Genomic DNA, 26,222 nt, shown 5'->3' with positions numbered 1-26,222 from the left:
TCTAGCCCCTTCCCTTTTTCTTTCACTCCCTCACTCCTTCGCTCTAAAACCTCTATCCCCGCTAATTCCTTTTCACAGATAGCGGCTGTATGCTTGCGCTTTAACTGTGTTAAGACAGCTTACTGAGACCGCTGTTTCATTATTAGTGGAAATAAGGGTCATACCCCGCACTGTTACGTAAAAGAGGCTCATTCATGTTTATACAAGAGCATCGGCTGTGTTTTCTAACAACGCCATACTGTCCGCACATGGGAGATAAAGTATCAGACACACTAATGGAAAAGGCTCAGTGCTCAGCACACACACACACTCAGCCAGCCAGGCTGTGCTCTTCATGAAGTGACTATATGTTCTGAGAATGCCTGTGTCTCTGAATGCATCATAAACTAACCTATAATAGGTTCAATATTTGGCTCCACAGACACATATGAAAGAAATATTGGGGCTCAGGTTCCACACCCAGCTGTGGTCACTCGACGCAAAAAAAAAAAGACAAAATACAGACCCCTGCCTTGTGCGTTCTGATTGTGTCAATTTGCACTTGTTAATTTTAACTGGTTTTGTTCTTCAGTCACTTCTTGTGTGGATTGTTGTGTTGCAGCAGGAGCACGTCTCTGCAGGTGGGAGGCGGTCATGTAGCACACGACCACATCCTGCTCTATAAAGTTCAAAAGAAAAAAAATCTACATACAGTACCTCACACGGACTGTTTTTAACTTCGTGTAAAAATTGACTTCTGAAGTTTGACTGGAAATAAAAAATAAAAAATCCATTTTGATTCAGACGTTTCTGAATTGAAGCAGCATACGTGGAATGCATCTAACTTAAAACAGACCAAAACTTAAACTCAAGGAAATTCTTAAAGGTTAATCAATCTTGCAGTCACATGAAGGGGCTTGGGGGAAGGTGGGTGTGTTTGTATGCATATAGACACCATATGTGCATATAGTGTATGCATGGATAGGTGGTTGTTTGTTGTGTGTGTGTGAATATATCCATACGTGTAGTCAAGCAAGGCTATGGTACTGCTGCAGATCAAGAAAATTAGTCTAATACTAATAATGCTTTATTTTTGTTGATGTAGCCCTAAAAGGGATGAGCAGTGAAATGAGAATTTGTTAAAAATACTGAGATACATTGGATTATTGTGAGTTATTAGTAGTCATTAATATATAAATATTATATTATTAGCATTTAGCAGTTACTTACGATACGATATACTGTAGTTTTGTTTTCCCCCTATAGAAATGTATCTAAATACTTTAAGTTGTGGACGCCATGTCTATGCTTATTGAAAAACGCATTCGATTTTCGAAATTTGAAGATAGTAAATAAACTTATATAAGACCCATCTCTGTTAAAGAAAGCGACTTTAAAATAACAGTTGTTTGTGGAGAAGACCAACTGACCAGGGCCAGACTGTGTGTGTGTGTGTGTGTGTGTGTGTGTGTGTGTGCCTGTGTGTCTGTGTTTCTCTATTCCACTCTCCTGTGGGCGGTTGCTTGCTGCACTGCTTTTCTGTCACACTGTGGTTTTGTTATTTTCAGCTTGAAACCGGATGTGATTCAGACTGCATGGTAGATTGTGTAATTGAATGGACACCCCACATACAACACACACTTACACACGTGCACAGACACTCTCACACACACACACACACATATAATATTGCACACATACATGCAAGCACACGGATATGTAGTTCTTTACACCCACACACTGAGGGTTTCTGGGAAGGGTGCTGGGTTCCCCCCTGTTCTCAGAGGCACCCGAGGGTGAGCGAGCGGCCGCTGCAGGGCCGCCAGCAGAGGCAAACATACGCTTCTAGGTTTCAGTATTGGTCGGAAACATCAGGTGTTGACCGAGCTGTCGCTGAGAACAGAAAACACAAACTGTTTTCTGTTGGTGGAAACAAAAAGGACCGTTAAAAAAAAGGGGAAAAACACTGAGAAGTGCCGGTGAAACTCGCAAGAAATGTCAGTTTCTGCCTCAAATTGGAAAAAAGAATACAATGCAAATAGAGTTAATCTTAGACAACTAATCTTAGAAACGGTTTATTGGGGGTAAAAATGCTAATTTATGGACATTTTGGGTAGGTTTTCTATATACATTTTTTACGGATATCAGAGAATTTAACTTAGCAAAAAATGTATGATTTATGAATAAACAGAGAACGGTGTAATTACTTATATCGTAATGACCCCACTTCAGGGTAGGGAATGTGACTGCAGGGATGGACGAGTGGCTACAGACAAGATTCTAGGGAACCTTTGGACGTGTGAAACTGACAGAATGATCCTGTGGTGCGTCACGCATAACGTTTGCGCTTACACAAACAGGAAGCTTTGTTTCCTGCTTTTCTGACAAAATGAAGAGCGTCGGATTTGTGCCTGCAAAGAAAGAAAGTGTTAAAGAATAAAACAGATCATAAATGGATCTTTAATAATAATAATCTGAAACATTCAAAACATTTTATTTGAACTCCCCAACACTAAGGACAATGTCTATAATGACTCAACCTTCATTAACATTACGTCCCTAAATGTGGCTCTTTTTTAATAAAGTCCCATGAATTATTCTCTGGGAAATAGGGGAATATTTGAAAGAAAGTGTAAAAAAAAAATCCTGGGTTTGAACCATTATTTTTTCTGGGTTCTTTATTTATCCATTTTGCAGCCTTCCACCAGGTTTCTGGTTCTGTTGGTAAAATCTTCTTACTTATTTTCAGACAGAGCTTCGTCCTATGAATTATCAGTTTCTTTACTACTCTGCACATGTAATATACAGTTATGCACTCTTTATACATTGTATTAAATTGACTGTGTTTTCCCCAATAATGAACTGGCAGCAACTGTCAAGAAAATGACTGTAAAAACATGTACAGTAAGGTTTCCTGATAAATGTGGCAGTGGTGATAAATCCACTGTAAAGTCTAATTGTGATAATGTAATTTGGAACTGTGAAAACACTTAACATACCGCTCTAGATTAGATTAGATCTGGGTAAACTACTGCAGGATTAATATGTTCTGTCACAAGCAGAGCTTCTCGTGATCAGTGTGCTCGGGGACTGTGCGCACTCTGCACCATGGTTACAGATATCACAATGCTTTTCCATACAGTCGAATCCTCCACTGGGAGCTGGGAGCATCACCATCTGGTTTTCCACATTTAATCAAACGCTTTTCCAACCCTTGTTTTCCGTACACGACATGCCGGACACGCTCTGGTTCATACACGCTGCAGGAGCTCTGGGCTGCTCCTGGGACGGCTGCTGCTCTCCTCTCTCTCACCAAAACATCCCCTGCTACATTTAAAACTGATCCGCTCATCAAAAGGCAGAAAGTGTGCTGCACAGACTACACTCAATACTACAGGAGAACATGGGTGTGTGTGTGGTTACATAACAGACTTGGTTAGAATCGTGATTTAATCTTTAATCCTACAATACATGTGCAAAGCTGCCAAGTAAGTGCAGTTTTAATCTCATTACAACTCCACATAGTTTAGGTCATACGGTGAATTGTACAACCCTCACTGCACCTTATATATAGCTCAATATATATATATATATATATTACTAATTTTTTCAAATTCAGCTGTTCAATAATCATTTGTGACCAGTGCAATTTCAATATCATATATTTGCAATAATGCTTCACAGTTCCCTGAGTTGATATTGTATCTTTACATACGTATTACCTTGACTATGTGTATAGGTCTCTATTCCCTTTATGCTGCTGTAACACGGTACATCAGAATCGGAATCAGAATTCTTTTTATTGCCATGATTATTTGCACATACAGGAAATTGCCTTGGTGTGGTTGGTCAGTGTACAAACAACAATATGAAAACAACAATATAAAAAAACAACAACAATATCGAACAACATAGTTGGAGTAGATTGTGTTGTAGTGTCTTGTCGTTTTGTGTCCTGTCTCTTTTCCTCCTATCGTATCATGTTGTATTGTTCTGCTGTCATCTTGACGTATGGTATGGTATCTTATTTAAACTGCACCAGTGAGTGAAGCTTTCAACAGTGTCTGCTCAGCAGTACACAATGTCATTGTTGTTAGTTCCACTGTAGCTTCTCTGGATATTGTCCTTAGTGAGGGGCCTTTCTTAGACTTTCTCCTGCTGCTCCGAAGGATGTGAAAATGTTGTTTTTAAACGAGTCATTTCTCAGTTTTCCACGGTCAGCTCTCCTGGTGTGGTCGTCAGTTCATGTGAGACTGTGAGTTTTTTCGTATTGTGAAACATAATTGAAAGTGTTTAACGGAAATGATTCCAAAAGTGAGATCACATTTCAAAGTTCCTGGGAAATGACTGCTACACAAACTGTAACTAATCTTATTAGTCAACAGGGTGTGTAACAAGCCTGGCAGTTTATTTAACTCTGTTGATCTTCATCTCTGAAGCCTAATGGAATTCTGTTCAGTGAATAATTAGCTCGGCTGCTCATGGAGGTTATCTTTTCATCCCTGTCTGTCTGTTAGTTAGTCAGTTAGATGGTTTGGGTTTACATGAAACTTGGTAGATGCAGTATGGGTCATGGAAAAACCCAATTCTTGTGGATAGAGGCTTTTTCCCCCAACATACATATATGTATAATATTGAGTAACATCTGGACACCAGCACACTGGCAGAAAATCATGAAGTATGTTCCAGAGTTTTCTGTATTCTGTGCCCATGTTTGTAACTTTTAAAGATGCTGGGGCATCTATTGCACTTCTGTCCGTCCTGGGAGAGGGATCCCTCACATGTGGCTCTCTCTGAGGTTTTACATATTTTTACCCTGTTAAAGGGGTTTTTAGTAGTTTTTCCTTACTCTTGCTGAGGGTTAAGGACAGAGGGTGTCACACCCTGTTAAAGCCCTATGAGACGAATTGTAATTTGTGAATATGGGCTATACAAATACAATTTGATTGATTGATTGATTGTATGGTTCACCTGAACCCACATCAAGATAATCTACGTTTCTTCAATACTATTGTTCTTTGATTGGCCATAAACTAGACATTAGCTCACTCGTTCCATGGATGTATCGTCTCCTCCACCTGAGCACACAGGGCGGAACACTGGCAACACACTGTTTGTAGTTTTGGAAACATTTACATATGAAGGTTCTTTAATGTAGAATATCCTCAAATATTCTGCAGAGTCCGGTGAGTAAAGTTACGAGAGAAGTCTGCAGCACTCAAGGGTTAAAAATGGAAACTTAACTGCTCCAGGTTTTCCACCCTGCCTTGTTCAGCGGCAGAACAGGGGAGCTGGGGGATCATGGCACCAACTGACCCAGTGCAGCAGCAGCAAAAGGGAGGTGGTTGATCATGACACCAACTGACCCAGTGCAGCAGCAGCAAAAGGGAGGTGGTTGATCATTACACCACCTGACCCGGTGCAGCAGCAGTACAGGTGATCATGGCACCACCCGACCCAGTGCAGCAGCAGTAGTGGTTTTAGGGACTTATTGACAGCAGGTGGTGCCACAGTGTAGTGAGCAGCCGATGGGAGTGAGAGGCAGGCGGAGCAGGAAAACAATAGTCCTGAAGGTCTATGCGAAGTCGAGGCTATTTTTGGTGGGGTCCGCCTCACCCGCTATTTCTGTCAGTATTTGTGTGAGTGTGTGTGTGTCTGTTTGTGGGGGGCAGGACTTAGGGGCCGGACTTTCTTCTTTCTTCTCTACAACTTGCCTCCGCTCTCTCTCTCTCTCTCTCTCTCTCTCTCTCTCTCTCTCTCTTTTCTTTCCTCCTCCTCTGCACCGTCTTCGCATCTCTCCATCACTCTTTCTGGGTTGCACACGGACTAGTTTATTGCGCACACAGAGTCTCTACAGTGGATGTTAGGTGGATGTATATTGCGTGCGCGTGGACGCCAGACTTCACCGGGAGGCTGCCGGGTGTCAGCGGAGCTCTGTCGGACGAGGTAGGCAGCGGTGTCCTGTGTGGTGAGCGGCTGGAAGTAAGAGAACCGTCCTTAGATCCTTAAATTAGCAGCTTCTAAATGGGACTTTTGAATTGATCAGTAAAGCGACGGGGAGCTGGTTAATCACTCAACTCTTTATTCATTAATAAGCTGAAGAAATCGGCACTTATATGTTTTCTACAGCAGCTTGACTTGTTTTCTCTGTAAGGTTATCTTATCGCACTTGTAGGTTACTTACCTGACTACAGCCACACAGGCGAGTTAGTTTATTTATAAGGAAAATACAAATAGAATACAACGATGGTATGATCTTGACAAATAGTTGAATGCACTTGTGAATAAAACAAGTTTTCGGTCTGGATTTCTAAGCTGCAGTAGGTGGATCACTCCTAAGACCATCAGGCGGTTTGTTCCAGAGCCAGGGTGAGGTCACTATCAAGAGAATGATAGAACTAGAAGTATGAAGGTGATCAAGTGGTTTATAGTCATTAGCAGTCACTTTTACCGTGGGTCCTAAAGGGGCCACAGTCTACGCAGAGGGGTCCCACACACCATTGTATATACTTTGAAAATGTTTCCTTATTCAAGCACATTGCGAGACAATAATATTACAATTCACAACAAATTAGGAGAGTGGACAAGGGGGACTTCAGGGGCCAATCCGATTTCAGATGGGGGCCAGTGCCCCTCTGACCTGGCCCTGGATCCGACCCTGCCAATGAGGCTTTTACTGCTGAGCAGATGTTGGCCAGTATCTGGCCAGCAACACACACACACACACACACACACACACACACACACACACACACACACACACGCACACACACACACACACACACACACACACACGCACGCACGCACGCACACACACACACATTCATGTCTTCATCACTTCAGAGTGCATTGCATTGACTAGTTTCATTTTCTGGAGACTTACTCCCCTGAACTGAATTTGCCCACTTTGTTTAATTTGTCTTTATTTATTTCGGCTCCATACTGTCATACTCTCTTCCTCATTCGGGATTTTTCTGACCGGACTTGGGTCACAAGTAAGACTGGACAGTTGCTCCTGCATCGCAGGGACACCTCAGGGTTTATGGGGGCCTTGCTATTGACATTTATAATCCAAGAGCAGAGTTTTATTAAAGGAACAAAAACATTGTCCTTTCTTCTGAAGCTCTGAGTGGATATTTGCTCATTTAACTTGCTTTCCTCATGTTTTATGGTTGTTAAATTTAACTTTTTTTTGTTTTATTCTCTGTTTCTGCAGATGGAATCAGCACCTCTGAGAGCATCCTAAAGGCAGACAGACAGGACTTCATATTTCGTACAGTGGCAGGTAGGACTTTTAACACCTGAAGAAATATATATTAAAACCATCTCAATAAGCTGTTGGGCTGTGGGCAGATGACATTTTGCAGATGTGTGTTAGACTTGTTAGCTATTTTCAGTGTGACATTTTTGTGGAAAAATGCTGCCAGTCAGCAGTCCAGCCCCCTCAGGACTACATCTTGTGGTCTTTACAATTTTTTTTACAGCACACACACATATAACATACTTTTATGTGACAGCGTTTTTTCCGGGGCAGCGTACGGCATGATCTAAGCTGTTTGACTCAGAGAGCTACAGTGAAGCACAGAACAGGTGTTGGCCTAGTTGGAAAGAAGATCTAGGTCCGCAGTATTTTTCATGTGTAGGTTTAAAAGTCTGGTTTTGCTGCAGGCCATATACGTAGTTGTCTGTGTGTTTAAAGAAATTTGAGCCTGCAAAACATGCGTGAAAGCTAACTTTTATACGTGATATAAAGTGTTTTGTAAGACATCAATTTATTGTATTTTAAAGTTATCTAACTGTAAGTTACTATTACAAGAATATTTAAATCCTACAAGAGGGCCAACACACAGGGTACAGTAGGATTCAAGTCATTGATTGTCTCTTTAACAAATGAGATACACTTTTATAAAAATGCTTCTGACGGGTAGACTGTGATGCGGGATGTGAACTTGAGTTAACCCAAACCCTTACTTTAGAAAAATGTGATTGCAACTAAAGGAGTGACCAAGATGGGCGTGACAGGATCTCTTATATCAGAATAAACACGTTTTTTCCAGCGCGACAGCAGTAACTTTGCTCGGTTTGTTCTGCCTCGGCAAACTTTCTTCTTTCCTCTTCGCCCTGAGCTCAGAAAGTACTTGTTACACCGCTCCACAAACCAGACACAAGTCACCAGGCTGTTTCTTTGTGCCCTTAGATTAGCATTCTCCACTGTGAGGCATGCCTGTGTGTGATCACGCTGTGTAGGATTACAATGCATGATTCTCTGACTGGAAGCCTGCACTCACTTTGCCCGGCTGCGCAGACTGTTCGCACACCGTGGACCAACTATGTGTCCTGTGTGTGTCTCTACGTGTGCATGTTCGTGCCTGTGGAAAAACCCAGTGAGGTCATGGCCACGGCCACAGGGTCTGATTACATGTGTGTTGTCCACAGGGCAACTGACACTGTCTCCTTTTGTCTTCCTCGTTAATCTCTCTCTATTTATCCACATATAAACTCAGAGCGTATCACTTATGCTGATGTATCTTCCTCTTGGTGTTTTTTAAGTCAGCCTCAAAAATCTATTGTTACACAAAAAAGTAGAAGTAGTATCCACTGGAAGTCTATCAACATGAATTCCATTCTATAAATGTTAAATATATGTTTTTATCTAACATGATTAACAGACCTCATGACTTAACTCTGGTTTAATGTTCTTTTTTCTGCCACTAATCTTCCTAATTTCTTTATATGACTGTTTAACCTGGAGTAACCTGACCTCACTTTAACATTTAATCAATAGGTTTAGTGTTCATTGGGTACAGAGGTAATATATCACTGAACAACACTCTGGAGTGGCACAGCTTCTGCAGCCTCAATGCTATTTATTCAACAGTAAATTGTGCCCCAACCTGTACGTCCAGTGTGTGTAGCGCTTTTGTTCCTGAACAGTAGAAAGTCGTTAAATCTCAGCCACTGGGCTGAAAAGATTGATTTTATTATTTGTTATGATCACCAACCAGATTATTAACCTCTGCTGATATATTAGGGTCATTTAGAAGGTTGGGGACAATTAAAGCCAAACTGCAGAGCGGACACAAGCTGGGCAGTAGTTGTGGTAGTGATCCTAGTAATAGTAGACGCCACTTGAGCGGGTGGTTATTTTTTGACCTGCTGAACAAATGGCTTGATTGTCCTGCTTCTAGGTGCGTGAAATCACTTGATACGTTCGCACTAATGTTATTTTATACTCTCCAAGGGGCCCAACAGCACTGTGCATGTGTGTGTTGTGTGTTGTGAAGTGTGTGTGGTGTGGCCTGAGGTAACAGAGTCCTTAATATTTTATTAGTGTGTCAAATCAGTTTGAGTTGCATTAACCCTCTAGCTAGAGAATCCATGTTGTGGTGTAGCTGGTCTCTGATCGCCCTCAAGCCACAGTCTGTATCCCCATCGAGAGTTCTGACTCTCTTTTTACACACAGACGCAATCCCGTTGAAATTTACTGTCGGTGGAGTTTTAAGATTTATTCCTGTGGTGTTTCCGGGAGGAAAAACCTTAAATTTCCACCTCAGCGTTTTTCCTTCTATCATAAAGCTACTTTTAGCAATTTTTTGCAAATTCTACTTTTTGAAGGATCACAAAAACTACTGCTCAAGGCTCAAGGCTTGTGAAAACTGATTCTGACGAAGTTCTAAACCTGCCTGTTTGGATGGCCTTTTCGTAAACGGTCGATGGTGCTGAGTGAAGTAAGGAAACTTTGTGTTAATCCTACCTGCTTTATATGCTATGAAGTATTTATGTTTTTTATATAATGAAACTGAATTGGCTTCACTTCTGTTCATGAGTGTGATATATATGTCTGACATGTGATGTCTGATAAAGGGCTAGCGTTAGACACATATATCAGTGGGGCCTGAAGTTCTCCGAACCAGACTCCCTGCCGTACTTTGATATTGTCTGACCTAGAGCGCAGCCGAGAGTAATGGCTGGCTCACGTTCACTCTGCATCACGGGGGGGACTGACACTGACCTCAGATCAGATGGCCTGTTGTGATCGCACATGTAACAGTATCTCCTTTTATCAGGATTGACTCCCGACTTTACATCTGACTGTGAGTGTGTGTGAGTGTGATGGATGGTCTGCAGTGAGGTTTACAGACCAAGGCTGATTCCAAAAACCCTGTGTTCGGAAGTAGGAGTGAGACACAATGTGTGTGTTTGTTTTGTGTGTGTCTGTGTTTGTCTGTCTGTGGGTGAGGACTCAGACAGATTTCTCAGATACAGCTTTTTGAGATGCGCACGCAGAAGATGTCTGAAGACACATAAGAGAATAGCCAAGACTTAAAGTTTGAGGAATTAGGAGAGGCTGAATATGTCCCAAATGTGCACTGATGACTATGTCTAATCACAAAGAGGACTTGCCATTGTCTCTGTTTTCCTGGCAAGCTGATGCAAGTTAAAAAACCTAACAGTGAGCTGCCTGTGGCCTGAGACACTGTAAACCAGGTCACTCTCAGCACAGAGAATAAAGGAAGTTGCGTAGACTTAGTTATTTCTACCACAAGCTGCTTTCACATTACTTTTGTACTTTTTTTATATATATTTACCAGCTTGTAAAAATACAAAAAATTGCTTTTCACAATTTTCTTCTTTTAAATGTAAATAGAGCTAATTAGAATATTATTTTACATCTTTCTAATTCTCATTTCACCATGTTTTTAAACACACACATTATTCAGTTAAGATTTCAATAAGTATATATAGAGTTGAAATTTGAGAAACTGGGACTGGAAACTGGTATTATCCTCATAAATGTCACTAAGTAGATTTATTAGTAGTAATTACTTTCTAATAAATAAGAATAGCTGGTGTTGGTTATATTACTTCATAGAGCTGATAGATCTGAGGTCTGAAAAAGAGCTGTCAGCTGTTTTTCAGCTTGTGGCTTTATAAAAAAAAATCATATGACATATAACGGAGGTTGTCTCTGCTCTCTGGCTGCACACATCTTCAATTATTTGTAAAGAGAGAAACCTGTTTCTGTGTGCTTGTCTCAGAGGTACAGAGTTTATTTGTGGTTGTCCATGTCTGCATATTGTTGGATTTCCTCCTGTGTGTGTCTGTGTGTGTGTGTGTGTGTGTGTGTTCATCCCTGACCAGAGTGTGGAGCATGTGCAGGAATGTTAATGTCTTCTTTCTTTGTTGTCCGTGCAGACAGCTGAGTGTGACTGTGCATATTCATGAGGCGGCCTTCCTGGAACATGTTAATGTTCACCGTGAAAAGAGAGCAGATATATATATAAAAACAAGGTACGATGAAGAAACTGAACGGAAGCAAAAAGGTTTGATGAAGCCACAGTGTTTACTTAGAAATGGAGAGGGGTGTGGTGCTGGAAAGTTGTATCAGAATGTAAAAGCATGAAGTGAGAGATCCTGTCAGCCGATCCCATCACAAATACACATCAGTTCAATAATGTTTTTCTATTTCCAGAGGAACTGAAGATGTTTTTATTAAATGTTAGGTGCTCTTGCAGTCAGCCAGCTCAAGGTGCTGCAGTACAAAGTCTCCATGTGAAGAGATAATTTGAAATCTGTATGAAACCCCCCATGATGAGTCGATTGGAAAAGAGAAGATGCACGTTCTTACTCACAGGACTGACCAAAGCTCTTAATTGAATTGGAGTGAATTGGAAACATGATAACGTTGAATCGTTGACGAAACGTTGTATTTTCTTCATGCAGCAATGTCTTTGTTCTGAAGTACGTTTAGACAAAATGTTTATGTGTAGTTCTGCTGAGTTGGCAGCAGGCTAAAGTGAGGCTTCAGCAGGATAAGCAGAGATACTGGTCCTTATCAGCAGAAAAGCCCTTGCTGCAGATTGTCGAGAGTCTCTGATGTAGCTTCCAATCTCTCCGCTGCTACCACAGGCTATCAGGGTGTCAGTCGCCACTGTTTTCACGACCCCCTGTTTTCACTGCTGATAACCAATCATTCCGCCTCTGATATTGTAAAGCATGTGTGAAGTCTTGAAGAGGTGGACTGATATTTGTGTGTCTGCGTTAGATGTGCGTCTGTGTCTTATAAAAGATAAAGGGGGAGATCCTGTTGAGTGAGCTCCCGTGTTGAGTGGCTTTATCTGTGTTGGGAAATGTGAAGAATGCGTTTGATGTGAAGGAGAGCAGGAGTGTGTGTGGAGAGACGTAAAAGGAAAGCTCGGACAGATGTACAATAACTTCTGGACCTCTCTTCCCTGCGGTGGTTACAAAATAATTTGTTTTTAGATCTGTGAGAGTGGAACCTGCAGATTTATGTCTGAAGACTCCCAGAAAAGGCTGACCGAGTGCAGAAATTGAAACCAAAAGTGTATTTGTTTTGGACATTTGCACTTGTAGCTGCTGCATGACAAGTGCTGCTGTTGGCCGCCGAGCAGCTGTATTGCAGCAGCTGCAGGAAACGGCGCTTTGCCAAAGGGTATCGACACAGTGCTTGTTCCTGTCAGGTGTCCCACAAGTTCTCACATTCCTGATGGATGAAACACGCAGCGAAACGATTAGACACTAAAAGAGATATTCATCCTGTTACACTTTTCCTCATTGCCACACATGCAGGATAATTATTTACACTGTGTGTGGAGAGCATGGTATCTCAACTATTTCCAACTGGTGACACTTGACTTCATGCTTTAAAATGTCCACAGGCCAAGACATACTGCTTTCAGTCTCAGGAAGCATATTTGTAACCGATCATGACCTCTGACCTCCCTGAGGAGGGCAGCGCCAGGGCAAATGAAAGAATTTAGCCACAGGGAGCAGTAAAGCATCAAAGCAAGACTCCTCCATGTAAAGAATCTGGTTTTTAGTGTTAGCTTTTGAAAGATTGAGATGGTGCATGCAACACGCAACATAATGAAAGACTTTGCTCTGACGTGTGTCATGAGTGGGACGATTTACTGTCAGCGCTCTTTTCCTGGTCATGACAGGTGCTGCTGCTCTTGGTACCACTGTTTAGTTCAAAACAAACCAGAGGCAGATTGTATCTCTGCTCTCTACACGATATGATGTTCCCTGTAAATGGACAGGTTCAATCACAGCTGCAGACAATGATAAGTTTGTATCTGTGGTGTTGTGAACAGCAGAACACACTCTTGAGTATCACAGGGAGGAAACCGAGGTAAGAGTTGGACTCTTAGCCGTGACTCTTTGTCTGTGCTGCAGAAAGACGACTCATTGTCATTTGTCTAACACGACCGCACACCTGCTGTCTCCTCTCTGACAGACACAGGTATTCACAAACAGCAACTTGTGTGTGTGTGTTTGTGGGTCTGTGTGTAATGAATGAGCTGTTCTAAAGTTTCCAGCTTCAGGCAAATTGCAACAGCACGTCAAGCACAAGATGACAGGGACACATGGAATGTTTATGAAAGTGCTTTGTTAATGGGCATGTTGTTGGCACGCAGACCTGCTGAATCCTAAAGCACCTGTTTAGTTGAAGTGGTGCAGGATGGAATAGTTCCCTCAGAATCCTTTTCTATGATCTTGCAGGGTGTTCATAAAACCCTCCGAGAAGAAGGAAAAGCAGCCACATCAATGAACCTGTAATTTTTACGAACGCCACCCTTTTGCTTGTGATGCGGACGTGTCAAGTGTAATTACTGTCCAAAAGTCTGCTTCAATCAGAAACAGTGAGGCTGAAAGGAAATGCTTCTTTTCACTTTGCATCGCTGCATCAATTTGATATTTATTCATGTATTTTTTTTTTCATATAACTTCACCTTAAGAAGCTTCTACTCTCACTCCAAAATAATGGCATGGACATTTTCTGTTAGGCAGAGGCATTCATGGAAAATGGGTTGATCTGTCCATACTGAAAAATCTAAACAATATGAGATGAACTGGCATTAAACTCTGTACAGATATTCGTGGTTTTCAGAGGATGAACCCTCACAGTTTTTCCTACTTGTGCAAGTAGTGGATGCATTGACATGTAATATGGTTACATTCATTTCTCTGATGAATTGGAGCACATTTGGATTTCAAGATATTCCTGTCGTGCCGTAATTTGTTAAAATATTCATTTAATCCAGAACATGTTCCCTTCAGCCTCATCTGGGATTTGAGTTCAGTGCAAGTTCACAAGTTAGCATGTTAGCATAAGATGTGGAAATGGTAAAAAAAAATTGAACAAAAAGATTTGCTGATGTTGCATAACATTTTTCACTGTAACACGTTCTGTTTTGAGAAAACAATACAATATTCATGATTAAATTACATACAGCAAGTTTTAAGCCCACATCCTCTGTAATAGGACAGCTCAAACAGGTTAACAAAAATATGACGTAATTAGCAATCAAAGTGTGAAGAAAGCAGAAAAGCTTTTCCATGGCTGAAGCCCTTCTCCGTGATGAGAACTAAAAGAATCCACCTTCCTTTCAAAGAGGTCTCACATGAAGGCCCGTAGCCAAAGAATTACAAGTCATGTGGATGATTTAGGTGTTGCTGGTGTCCTCACTTAACCCTCTGTAGATCTGAGCACCAGCAACATGTTCCCACTAAAGAGGGTCACTCCGATCAAGCTAACCTTGTTACACACACACACACAAATACACACACAGCAAAGGGTGCTTGTTGACAACTAGACACACAACATATACACTTGAGCACTTGAGTGTGCACCAACCAAGCAACATCATAAATATAGAAATAGTTTTGCGACAGTTGTAGGCAGGCAGGCCTATACATACACGCACGCACACACACACGCACACACAAACACACACACACACACACACACACAAGCCAGCGCCTGGCCAGCTGCTTTGGGTTTTGAATGGGAGTGACAGCTGTGGATTCCTCAGGATGAAGGAGGGAGAGAAAGAGAGATAGATGTGTACGAACGAGGGCGATAAGTTTGAGAGGGAACGAGTGTGTGTCTGTGAGAATCACAAAGAAATACACGGACAAGGAAGAATAAAAAGAGGTGTGGTGTGTCAAGAGAGAGAACATGGATGATTTATTTCTTATTTCTTCCTCAACCAGATTAAGAAAATCAGGCTTTAATTCTTTTAATGTGATTAAACTGACAACAACAAATGTAATTATACTCAAAGGAAAAGAGTGATTAGACTTCAAGGAGACTGTGTAGTTATATATTTGTATTATAACTGTGCTTTTCCTTAAAAACACACATTGACTGATTTGAGAGTGATTTAAGAGGCTGACCAAGCGTGTAACACACACACACACACACTCACACACACACAGACATATATACACTCACACACACACAAACACACACACACACACACACACACACACACACACACACACACACACACACACACACACACACGTGATTCTAACTGTCAGCATGAGACTATTCATAGAGATCCTGTGTTACACAAGACCAATTTAGCAACTCTGTAGATTTTCTTCGTGAATACACCTTACCCTGCAATTTACTCTGTATGAGGAAAAATCACTTCTCTGCTGATAAATATATATTTTCATTAAACAGTGAAATTAGAAAGACTATAAGAAACATCATACACAAACAGTAGCTTTCTATGTAGCTGCTCTAGATGACAAACATCTGAAGGTCTTTCTGGCGAACTTACTTTGGTTCTGATGAGTTTTACAATTTCATGTAAAAATACAGATCATTGTTTGTAACTATTAGGGGTGAGCTGGATCTCACCACAGTCCTCTGGCTGAAGACAAAAGCAAAACAAGCAGCATCAGACACTTAATCAGACTTATTCAGACAGAGGATTTCTAGAGGGAGACAGATGTCACATTTCTGCAAGAAGGTTGACTAACAGGTTATATCTGCTGGAACGCATCTCTACACCTGAAAATGCAAAGTAATCAAGCGTCGCAAAAGCACCGTCTATTGAGTCACGCTGGGAGATAGTGTCAAAGACTTTTCACTGACAGGCCATTAGGCGCTGATTGTTACTGAGCCTATAGATTGCATTTCTGAGATTAGTACAGTAGAAAACAACTATTAGAAAAAGTCACTCTCCCTCTGGTTTCTAATGCAGGCCGCTATTTGTGTTAATAAAGACAATATAAACTTTGACATACTCTGTGTTTGGAACCTGAAGTATGTTTTGTAAAGAAAAGGGAAACTCCTCACATCATGTAAAAGCTGCTTTCAAGGATATTTAAATATTTTGGGAAATTGATTTGAAGCTGATAAGGTTTGAGTCGGTTTCCTCTTGCTTCTAAGCTAAGGAAACTCATTCTACTTACAAGAACAATGCATATAGTTCCTCCAAGTTTAGGTAACACTTGTAAGTTTTGTCCATAAAGTTCTACAAACAACTGAAAAAAGAATGCACATTTTCCTGGCTTGTCAATCCCTGTGCCACCTGGTAGTGTAATGGGTGTTTTTGGGAGCGTGTTGCCTTCAGGGCCAGTCTTAGTCATCAATCTTAGTCCCATATCAAAGCACTCAACTTTTCTTTAAAGCCGAATGTGGGAAAGAGAGTGAGCCTGAGTCTAACTGACTGCCAGTGTTCCAGTGGGACACTTTACTGCCGTAGGGCTCAAGGGCACTGCGGCAGCAGTGTCCCATCGACAGCAGGGGGAGGAGAGGGGAGGAAATGGGAGTCTAAACTGAGCCCTAGCACAGGAAACCACCCCGGTTCTTTCATTGTTGTGCTTTTATAGACTCAACTTCCTGCTGGCCCGACCGCCCCCGTTGCCATGGTTACAGTGCCTGTTGTTTATGGGATGGATTGCAAGGATTCCTCAGTGGCAAGAGTTGACGACCGTAAACTGTCAAAGTGTGACACTTCAATACATGAGAGTGTAAGAGGAGTTGAAATGTTGTTGAGCAACAGGCCCTTTGTGTGTTCAGGCCTGTGAAGATGTTAATACTTCTTATAGTGTTATTAAAGGTCTTATTTATCATTACTTCATTTCTTTCTTATAAAAAACATTTCCTTAGACTGAACGTTTATATTTCGATTTCCAATACATTCTGTCTAAAATGCATTTCCTACCTGCGTTTAAAGGGGGTGCTTCAGAAAGTCTTTTTCTGTCTGGAGTCTGCAGACACTCTGCCACATGCCCTTTTGCACCCAAGCAAGGTGCTATTGTGTGAATGAAATGGTGAAATCAACAGTTTGGCGTCAGACATCTGTCAACAAACAGAGGCCGAGATAGCAAGAGGGAGGGAGGAGAAGAAAGAGAAGGAGTTAAAGAAAAAGAGGATGTGGCCGACAGTAAAAGATGACTGGAGGGGAGTGGAGTTCTCTGTCTAATTATAGATCCTGCTGTTAGCTGGCTGATGCAGAAGTGCCACTGGGGTTTTCACATAGCCGGATATTTACAAGACAAACACGGGTATGTGCCTTTGACTTTATTTACGGCTCACGCCTTTGTGTCTGTGTTTGTGTGTGTGCGAGCTCTTTGTCGCCGCTGTGAACATTTCTATCTCCGTAATCCGTTCCTTTAAACTTTCTCACATCTGAACTGAGCACTGTAAACCTGCTGTTTGTCAGTGTGACAAACGTCTGCCTCGTCAGTCCAGTCTGCAAGAGAGAGGCAGAACACACACACAAACTCACACACACAGATTTTATTTCTTGTTCTATTATATTCTTCCCTAGCTTATATTACTATACAGAAGACATACCTGTATAGTGTGTATGTGTGTGTCTGTGAGAGAGAGAGAGAACTTGCTGTCCTATAACACACAGTGGTCCTGGATGTTTATGGAAACTCAGCGAGGACTTAGGAAACCGAACCCGCGCTGCATTATACATCAACCTTCCTCTGTTACAGAAGTGGGCAAACACACACACACACACACACACACACACACACACACACACACACACACACACACACACACACACACACACACACACACACACACACAGAGGACAGAACATTTACTCACATAGATTTCCTGGAGTCTTACTCTGACCCTAACCTTAGCTGCTGAACACTTACCCTCAACTGTAACCTAAAAAAGTCTTCATCTTAAAATATAATGATTTACATTATGGTGACTTGCTTTTTGTTGCCTTAAGGAAGAGAAGTCACCATAGTGTGACTGTGTAAGCAGATTTAGGTCCTTGCCGCACACACACACACACACACACATACACTCACAAACAGTCGCCTCAGTCTTACATGTATGTATAAATGCACACACACTAAAAATCCATGATAACATCTCAACTGCTCTCAAACTTGCTCTCACACACATTGTTCATCAGGATACAGACGATGACTCGACGTGCACCTTTAGTGTGAACCAGAACATTGAGTGTGGGAGTTGAGGCCACTGACATTGCTCTGTGTGTTAGGGCCCAGTAACTGTGTCTGTTTTGGGATTGCTGCTATTTTGAGTTTGTTTAGCATCCTGTTTGTTCCTTTTAGGCCGCAGCCATATATCCTACGTGTTAATGGAGCGTCTAACTCATGTGACTGATCTATCTGCAGCAGCACAATTCAATCAGATGAACAACATTGACAAATTGACTCAAACTGTCCAAATAAATGTTGAAGAAAATTAAATTGTACATTTCCATGCACAGTAAATTCATGATCACTCTCAATCATCAAAATCAACTCTCTGCAAATGAGTTGTATTGTTAATCTTTCTAATCGAATCCCTGTGTCATTTGTATAGAATATGGTTTGAAATGCACTTTCAGCATAACGTTCGGGTTCTGGTTTACTTAATAAGGAAGTGATGAATACCAAAATTTCAACAGTGCCCAATTCTCAAATGTAGTACTCTCAATGATAGCCTTAACCTCGGCTCTGCCTGAATTACACTAATCAGTGCTGTAAGATTTATTCAATATACGATTAAAAATAATCTCCAAAAATAGAAGAATTAGCTGTTAAATCAGTGCAAATAGAATGGTTAAACTAAAAAAGGAATTTCAAGAAGTCACTTTAACATCCAACTAAGACCTGCTTCTTTCTTTTCTGACTCGTCAGAAATCATCAAATACTCATCAAAAAAAGTCAACAGTGTTAAATAATTTGAATCAGGTTTGACGAAGAAACAAAAGAAAAACAACAGAAACGTCTTAGCCATTCATAAACTCCTGTAATTGGCAATTTGTCAGGAATTGTTCTAAGTGTGTGATTGTTTTTGAATTCGCACTAATAGAAAACAAGGTGTTGTCTGATTGAGACACACTCATGCACACTGTACAGTCAAAACAGAGGGAGGCTGTGCAGCTAGATAGGGACGTGTAACAAGACACAAAGTGGTGGCGTCTGCTCGGACGGTTGTTGACCTTGCACAGCTCAAGTGGCTGTCACGAGTGGTCCAGTGCTGGCTGTCAGCTCGTCCTCAGTGTGCAGAGAGTGACGAGGCTCCTCTGCAGGTTGTGGCGGACTCGCCGTCCTTGTCTCTTCTTTTTATTTCAACTTTATGTTTTTCTGTCGTGTCGTTTTTTGTCGCCCCAGCTTGCTCTCTATCTGTGAGAGGGGTTTGGAGGGAATGAGGGACAGAGGAAGACAACTTAAAGAGAGAGAAGGGGAGGGAGAAAGAGGAAGGGCGACATTTGTGTGTCATTGTCTTACCTGTAGAACCAGTCCCTACTTTGCAGAGCACATGTTCACAGTAATAGAATGGAAAGGGGAGGAATGAATGGGAGGGAATTAACCAAATGCCAGATCAGATGATGGACTGTCTACTGCTCTGCCTTTCAGCCAGTCACATGCACGTACACACACACACACACACACACACACACACACTCAAGAACACAATCCTCATCTGCATCAACTTTTTGATAGGTGATACTCTCCCAACAGTCTCTAGCCAGACAGTTTGTATCATACTGCGTCGTTGGTGATTTACATGACAGACTGACACCCACTAACACACACACAAACACACACACACACACACACAGACACACACGGGTTAGATAACATTGTAAGAACACTGAGCAGTTTCCCCATCAGAAATACTGCAGCAAATAGTGTACAGTCTCACCTTTAGTCTCTGTTCTGAGGTTATTAAAGTCAGAGGTTATATAGCAATGCCTAATATCAGTTGTCTCTGGGCACATCTGGTCCCAAGTCTTGACAACATGATGTAGGCCTCACTGTGTTTTAGTAAAGAAGTCTGCAATGTCATCCAGTACTGCAAAGTTAAACTAATGTCGTCTTCTTCATGCATCCTGTCCGGTGACTGCATCTTTTCATCTTCATCCTTTTACACAAATGGGTGCATCATTTAATAAGACTCCACTAACAGTAAGGCTTATGGAGAGACAGTTACAAAATGAAATATCGTTGTTCAGCCACAAATAGGATCAAACGTCGGTTTGGTATAATGCAAATTGTCTATCATCTTTATTGCTCAACCTGAGAGCGGTTAGGTGTGGGGGGGGAGGGGGGGTGGTAATCCCATTTGACACAGGTCCATCACGGGTCGACACACAGAGTCAAGCAACCACTCACACTCACATCCATGCAAAGTAAGAGTATCCAGTTAACCTGCATGTCTTGTGGGAAGAACATACAAACTGTAACACAACTGCACCAACTCTGACTCCTTTAAATAACAACCAAAAATGATCAACTGAATTGACTCAATTGACAATTTTTAGGTAATATACAAAGTCTTCAGTAACAAGTTTGAATATGTATAGACCTTTGTTAGAAGGTTTGTTGTGCACTGACATTATCCAAAATGTTTCCAGCTATGTTAAAACGCAGAGAAATCTTATTTTATTCATGGTAATTGAATGTTTCATTTCGTGTTATATCCACCTCACCTGAAAGACACACTGCTAGCTAGTTAGCTAGTCGGATGATTTTTTCTTTTCTTTGTTGGTATCGGTAGCTTGTAATGGTTCACAATTGATAATTGTTCTTCACTGTGTCACATGAATACAACTTTAATACACCACATTATCCGTGAACAGGATTTGTGCCAGTGTCGCGTCAAGTAAACAACTCCTGTGATTCCTCGCTGTTTCACAACGTCATCAAACTAGGTCTTGGTTGTTGGTTTAATTGAGAGCCAAACAGCCAAAGTTAAAAAAAACGCATTTCCCACAATTCCTGCCACATCTTGATGCACTTATACCAAAACTCTATTTGCAACTTTAAAATTCAGGTTACGAAAATCCGAAAATACCACCAGTCTCAGTTGTTGCCTACTTCTTGATGTTGAAACAGTTTCTTTGGAGAACAATGAAGTCCTGCTGCTTCTGAGCTCAGCAGGTAGATCCGGTAAATCCTTGTCATTCCACCGCTGATAAAGTTTAAGCAGTTCTTTTGTACTTGTTATTTAACTTTCCTGTAGGCTTTCTCAAGGCAAACATATTATCTCACATGCTACTGCTGCTTAGTGTGTACATGTGTGTTATTCTAGTACATGCGTTCCCAGCTCTATTTGCGCAGAAAGAAAATCAACTTCTGTTTAAATTAAATCAACACAGAATCACATTCACAGGATCGACGATGTGTTATTCTTCTCTGAGTTCTACACACAGGGTTAATGAACTCTTGCATGACACCACTTTTTAAGAGAACTAAAGACGCTGTTTTATATAGCTCCGCAACCCAGGACTAAACCACTTCAAGGTTTCTAGGTCACCGTGGGTACATACCAAACTTTATTATTTTGATCAGCTAGTGTGGAATAGTCAACATTTGGCTAGACATCGGTCAAAGAAACAGCTGAAGGACCTGGTGGCATGCAGGTCCACTGCTGAGGTCTCATTTCACTGTACGTTAGGTACTGCTATTAATCTTACACTCTCTTTTTCTGGGTTTCTCACCATTTGTGTTTGTTTTGTGTTTTTTTTGGGGGGGATGACTGCTTGTCAAGACCCTAACTTTACCCCTTAACCTCCTCAAACATCATCACAATCACTTGGATGTCACCCCATTGCCAGAGTGTTACCTTGTGACTAGTTGTCGACACAGTGCCATGCAGCAACACCCACTACTTTAAAAGACAAGAATATAGTTACCAATGTTTTAGTGACTGACCCTTTCACTCTTGTCCACAAGTGACACATTGTTAGAGTTATGAGCCGTGAGCAATAAACGCGGAAATGTCTTTATCCAAGTGGTCACAGGAAGTATCGACAAAAAGTCAATGGCAGTGGGAAGTCAATAAAAGTCACTTTGCGTTAATAGCCAGTGAGACTCCACCAAGTCATACACCGATTATAACAAACATGTAACATCCTCAGTACCATTCTGAATCCCTTTAACTTTTCTAGACATTACATTTATTCCTTTACTTCACCAACAACTGGAAACTGGGGTTGGTACTACATGGTATGTGTGTGTGTTTGTGTGTGTGTGTGTGTGTGTGTGTGTGTCTGGTGTTCTCTGTAGAAACAAAAGGCCCTGTGTAGGTAAATGTTGGACCAGTGTGTGTTTGGCTATTTTTAGCAAAGGGAAGAGAGACACTGGTGTTCCCGGCTGTGTGCGTCTGTGTGTGTGTGAACTGTGGCAGCCTTTGTTTCCTTGTATAAGCATGTTCTCCTCTCCTTTTCCTCTGAATAATAGCCTTGTTATTCTATGCTGTCATTACCAAGAACATGTGCATCATCGTGTGTGTGTGTGTGTGTGTGTGTGTGTGTGTTTGTGTGTGTGTGTGTGTGTGTGTGTGTGTGTGTGTGTGTCTGTGACACCGTGTGTGTTTACCAAGGGTTTCTGTTATTCCAGCCATGGTCGGCATGCAGACTCTGCATTCGTGCCTCCTAATATGGAGGAGTACTGACACTATCCACACACATACACAAACACACACACACACACACACATAAGTCTCATAAGCATCACCATTTGAGTTAAGGTGACATTGCCGTGATGCAAAGTCCTCCAGAATCTGCGTCAGATCCAACTTCTCTGCTTCTTCCTTCTGAGTGTGAAGCACAACCAGTCGACCTCAGTCTCACTGTCTCCTTTCCATGTGCTGATCGGAGTGAACTCTGCACTCACAGCACAGAGGTGGTTCACACCCCCTGACAGTAGCAGTGGATGAAGATATCTATTCAGAGGGATCCACTATTTTAGCATTTAGTTTTAAGCCAGAACCAGCATGCACCTGTGGGTCACACAACCGCAGGCTGGGGTGATTGCTTTGGGACAGAGACGTGTTCTCCTGCTGGTGCATCAAATCAGCAGCTTCTTCTAATGTTCTTAACGTTTTCTACTTTAATCGAAACAAAGTAAAATACTTGAATCCAAAACTACTTGCGTTAAACCTCCGATTAGATAAATACATACACGAAACAAACAAAGAATAATGTAATTCATTACTTCTATCTTTGAAGTTATGTTTGAATTATTAGTTGTGAATAAATGTCCGACCTGTGAATGTGTAAGTGAGTATCTGTGATAGTTTGTGTTTGTGGGTTTAATTCGATTTAGTCTGAGACCACAGTTAGGAAAGTGCTCACAGACTTTTGTATGCAGCTGTTTTTCTGCAGTTGAACGTGTCCCACACTCTATTTTATCATCAGGTTTATTTGGTGAATGTCGGCATGTGATTACAGCTGTGTTTCTTTGTGAGTAAGTGTGCATTTTTGTCTGAATATGCAAGTGCACGTGTGTATGTGTCTGTGTGTGTGCACTAATACTTGTTTATGTGTCTCAGAGACAGAAACCCCCTCCAGCCTTTTCCCAAGATGTTTCCTTCCTGAATCCTGTTTTTAGTGCCGCATGAGGCAATCTTTCCCATTGACTCAGCCCTGCAATGCAAATAGCCACAGAAGCATGCAAAGAGCATGGAAATGAGTGTGTATGCTTGTGTGTCTGTGTTAGACACACACAGACAGCGAGAGAGTGAGAGATGGTATGAGTTCATGTGCAGCACTTTAAAAGAAAACAAAGACTGTGTGTTGTCTGTGTTATTATTAGTTTACATGTCAGCTCTTTTTTTTTTTTACCCCCGTCTCATATTTTCAGCATCTCTATCAGCAGAGGGTTTTACTGGTGTTGGTTGGTTTCATTTTGAGTTGTGGATCATTTTTTTCTGGGGCAGTGTGTGGTCCAGTGTCGTGCATGGCACACCCATTGTCTGTTGGTACTGCAGAGCCCGAGTGATCTAAAACCAGAGTTCTTCATTTAATATACTGAACCTGTAGTCATACGCAATTAGACAGACAGACAGACAGATAGATAACCTTATTCAATCAAATGATTATGGCATTGTAGGCCTGTTTATATGCTGATATTCATACACATTCACAATTCATAATTACACAGGCATGCACACATACATCCCTAATGAATACCCAACAGACCCTCGTTAAGTAAACAGTAAACATTGCTTGTCCAAAAAGGAGCTGGAGCCCCAACAATTATTCAAATTCTATATTCACCCAATACAATGATCCTCGTCCTTGTCCATGAAACCCAACACAAACAATGAAATGCATAGAAATAATCGATTACATTGTCACCATTAACATCATTCTCCTTCCTCATTACTGTACCTTTTGAAAACAATTGTATTTGCCTCTTTTTGAACTGCATATTATTACTTTGCTTGACATCCTCCTCCAGTGTATACTACAAAATCCCAGCACAAACTGAAATACACAGTTTTAAAAGCCAAAGTCCAACAATGTTCCAAATTACATTTTTGTTTTTGTGTATCCAGAAGTAAGATATTTGTTTAGGATCTAACAGGTGTTTTGGTAAATCAGTTGTTCTTTGCGGGGATGAATTAAATGAACACCTCCCCCCTCTTCCTCCCCCTCCCTCCTTTCTTTTCCCAGATCCTTCGGTGGCCGTGCCAGTGTTGTGTGCCGCCTTGTTTCCCATGGACCTCAGGGTGGGAGAGCGGGGGATGCGCCCCGGCTCGGACACGGCGCTCTTCACGCCGCTGCACCCACCTATACTCCTCACCCAGTTCTCCTCTCAGCCCTGCACCTCCTTCTCCCAGCAGCAACTGCACCAGCAAATCCGGGTAACGGATATTAAGAACATGAAAAAAAGAGAATTGTTTGAATGAAGAAAACAATACTGTTCATTATATTTTTCCTTCATGTTGATGGTACAAGCCACTTGTTTCATGCATGTTAATGTGTGTGTGTGGTTTCAGTTTAATGTGGAGCAGAGGAGACGAGAGCAGGAGCACCATGAGAAGCAGCAGGAGTTGCAGCAGCTAAAACACAAAGACAAGAGTCAACAAAGTGAGTCCACACACACACACACACACACACACACACACACACACACACAAACACTCTTTACTAACATGTTGCTGCAAGTCTCTGTTCACATTGTTGTATTTTTTTTCTTCATTTTCAATTATTTCTGCGTCTGTTATAATAATTATGGCCCAGAGTGCTGATCATGGGTGGAGAGGAAAGTCCCCGTGAGAGATCTTTATTTCATCTTTAGTCAACTGTGTTTCTCGACTTTCAAGGCTGTTTGCTTTGATATGAGAGCTAAATATAACCTGACAAGTGGAGCTGCAACAGTGGAGTCAAATATAGCTGCAGGTCTGTGCACATAAAGTCACTCGGTCAATATTGACTTCTCATCACCTCTGTGTGCACACATTTTCACACTTGTGCGCGTGCACACATTAACAGGCACGCACACACACACGCACACACACACACACACACACACACACAAACACACACACACACACACACACACACACACACACACACACACACACACACACTCACACACACATGCAAACAGAAATAGCAAACTTAATCTCAAACTGGTAAACTCCCGGTCTCATACTCAACAAAACATCCATACTCTCACACTGCATGTTTGCCATTAAAGTCAACCACAGTTTTGTTGAGCTGTCTCTGTTATATGATTTACTATTAGTCACTGATTATGTGTTGCACAAATATGCAACAACGGCTGGTTGTGCGTCCTGTGCCTTTGGCTTGGCCGCTCCTCCTTCTCACGATGAAACGGTTTGTGAGTCATTATTTTATTTTAATCGGTGGTGCTGTTGATTGACAGGCGCGGTGGCCAGTTCCCTGGTAAAACAGAAACTGCAGGAGGTGATTCTTAAGAAGCGGAAACAGGCGGCGCAGGAGAGAACAAACTCCAACACTCTGCCTGCAGCTCCTGTAGCGTACAGGTGACAAAAATACACACAACATACACACATGAACACACAAACTTTCAATGAGCAGGAAAGGGAAATAACAAAACTCAAAATATATTTGGGCAAACAGATGTCTAGGTCACAGTTCCAGCTATAAAAATGATTTACTTATTGACAGTAGTAATTTTCTGACGTTTAAATGCAAATTAAAGAAATGGCT

The 26,222-nt window shown here is 41.6% G+C and overlaps 1 protein-coding gene across 3 annotated transcripts in view; it reads left to right on the top strand.

The window, feature by feature from the left end:
* hdac7a (histone deacetylase 7a) overlaps window positions 1-26,222 on the top strand; it is a 56,745-nt gene that overhangs the window by 9,389 nt on the left and 21,134 nt on the right. The window contains exons 1-5 of one of the 3 annotated variants that reach the window (XM_062391892.1): window positions 5,731-5,925; window positions 7,196-7,264; window positions 24,696-24,886; window positions 25,022-25,112; window positions 25,915-26,035. In XM_062391892.1, the coding sequence (XP_062247876.1) occupies window positions 24,740-24,886; window positions 25,022-25,112; window positions 25,915-26,035 (359 nt within the window). In that variant the 5' untranslated portion in view covers window positions 5,731-5,925; window positions 7,196-7,264; window positions 24,696-24,739. Of the gene's footprint in view, window positions 1-5,730; window positions 5,962-7,195; window positions 7,265-24,695; window positions 24,887-25,021; window positions 25,113-25,914; window positions 26,036-26,222 lie in introns of those variants that run through there. The other 2 variants (XM_062391894.1, XM_062391891.1) reach the window with 2 other exon arrangements.

This window comes from Platichthys flesus, chromosome 7 (assembly GCF_949316205.1).
Source record: "Platichthys flesus chromosome 7, fPlaFle2.1, whole genome shotgun sequence".
Lineage (NCBI taxonomy): Eukaryota > Metazoa > Chordata > Actinopteri > Pleuronectiformes > Pleuronectidae > Platichthys > Platichthys flesus.
The sequence above is the reverse complement of the archived record's forward strand: the minus strand, read 5'-3'. Positions and strand labels throughout refer to the sequence as shown.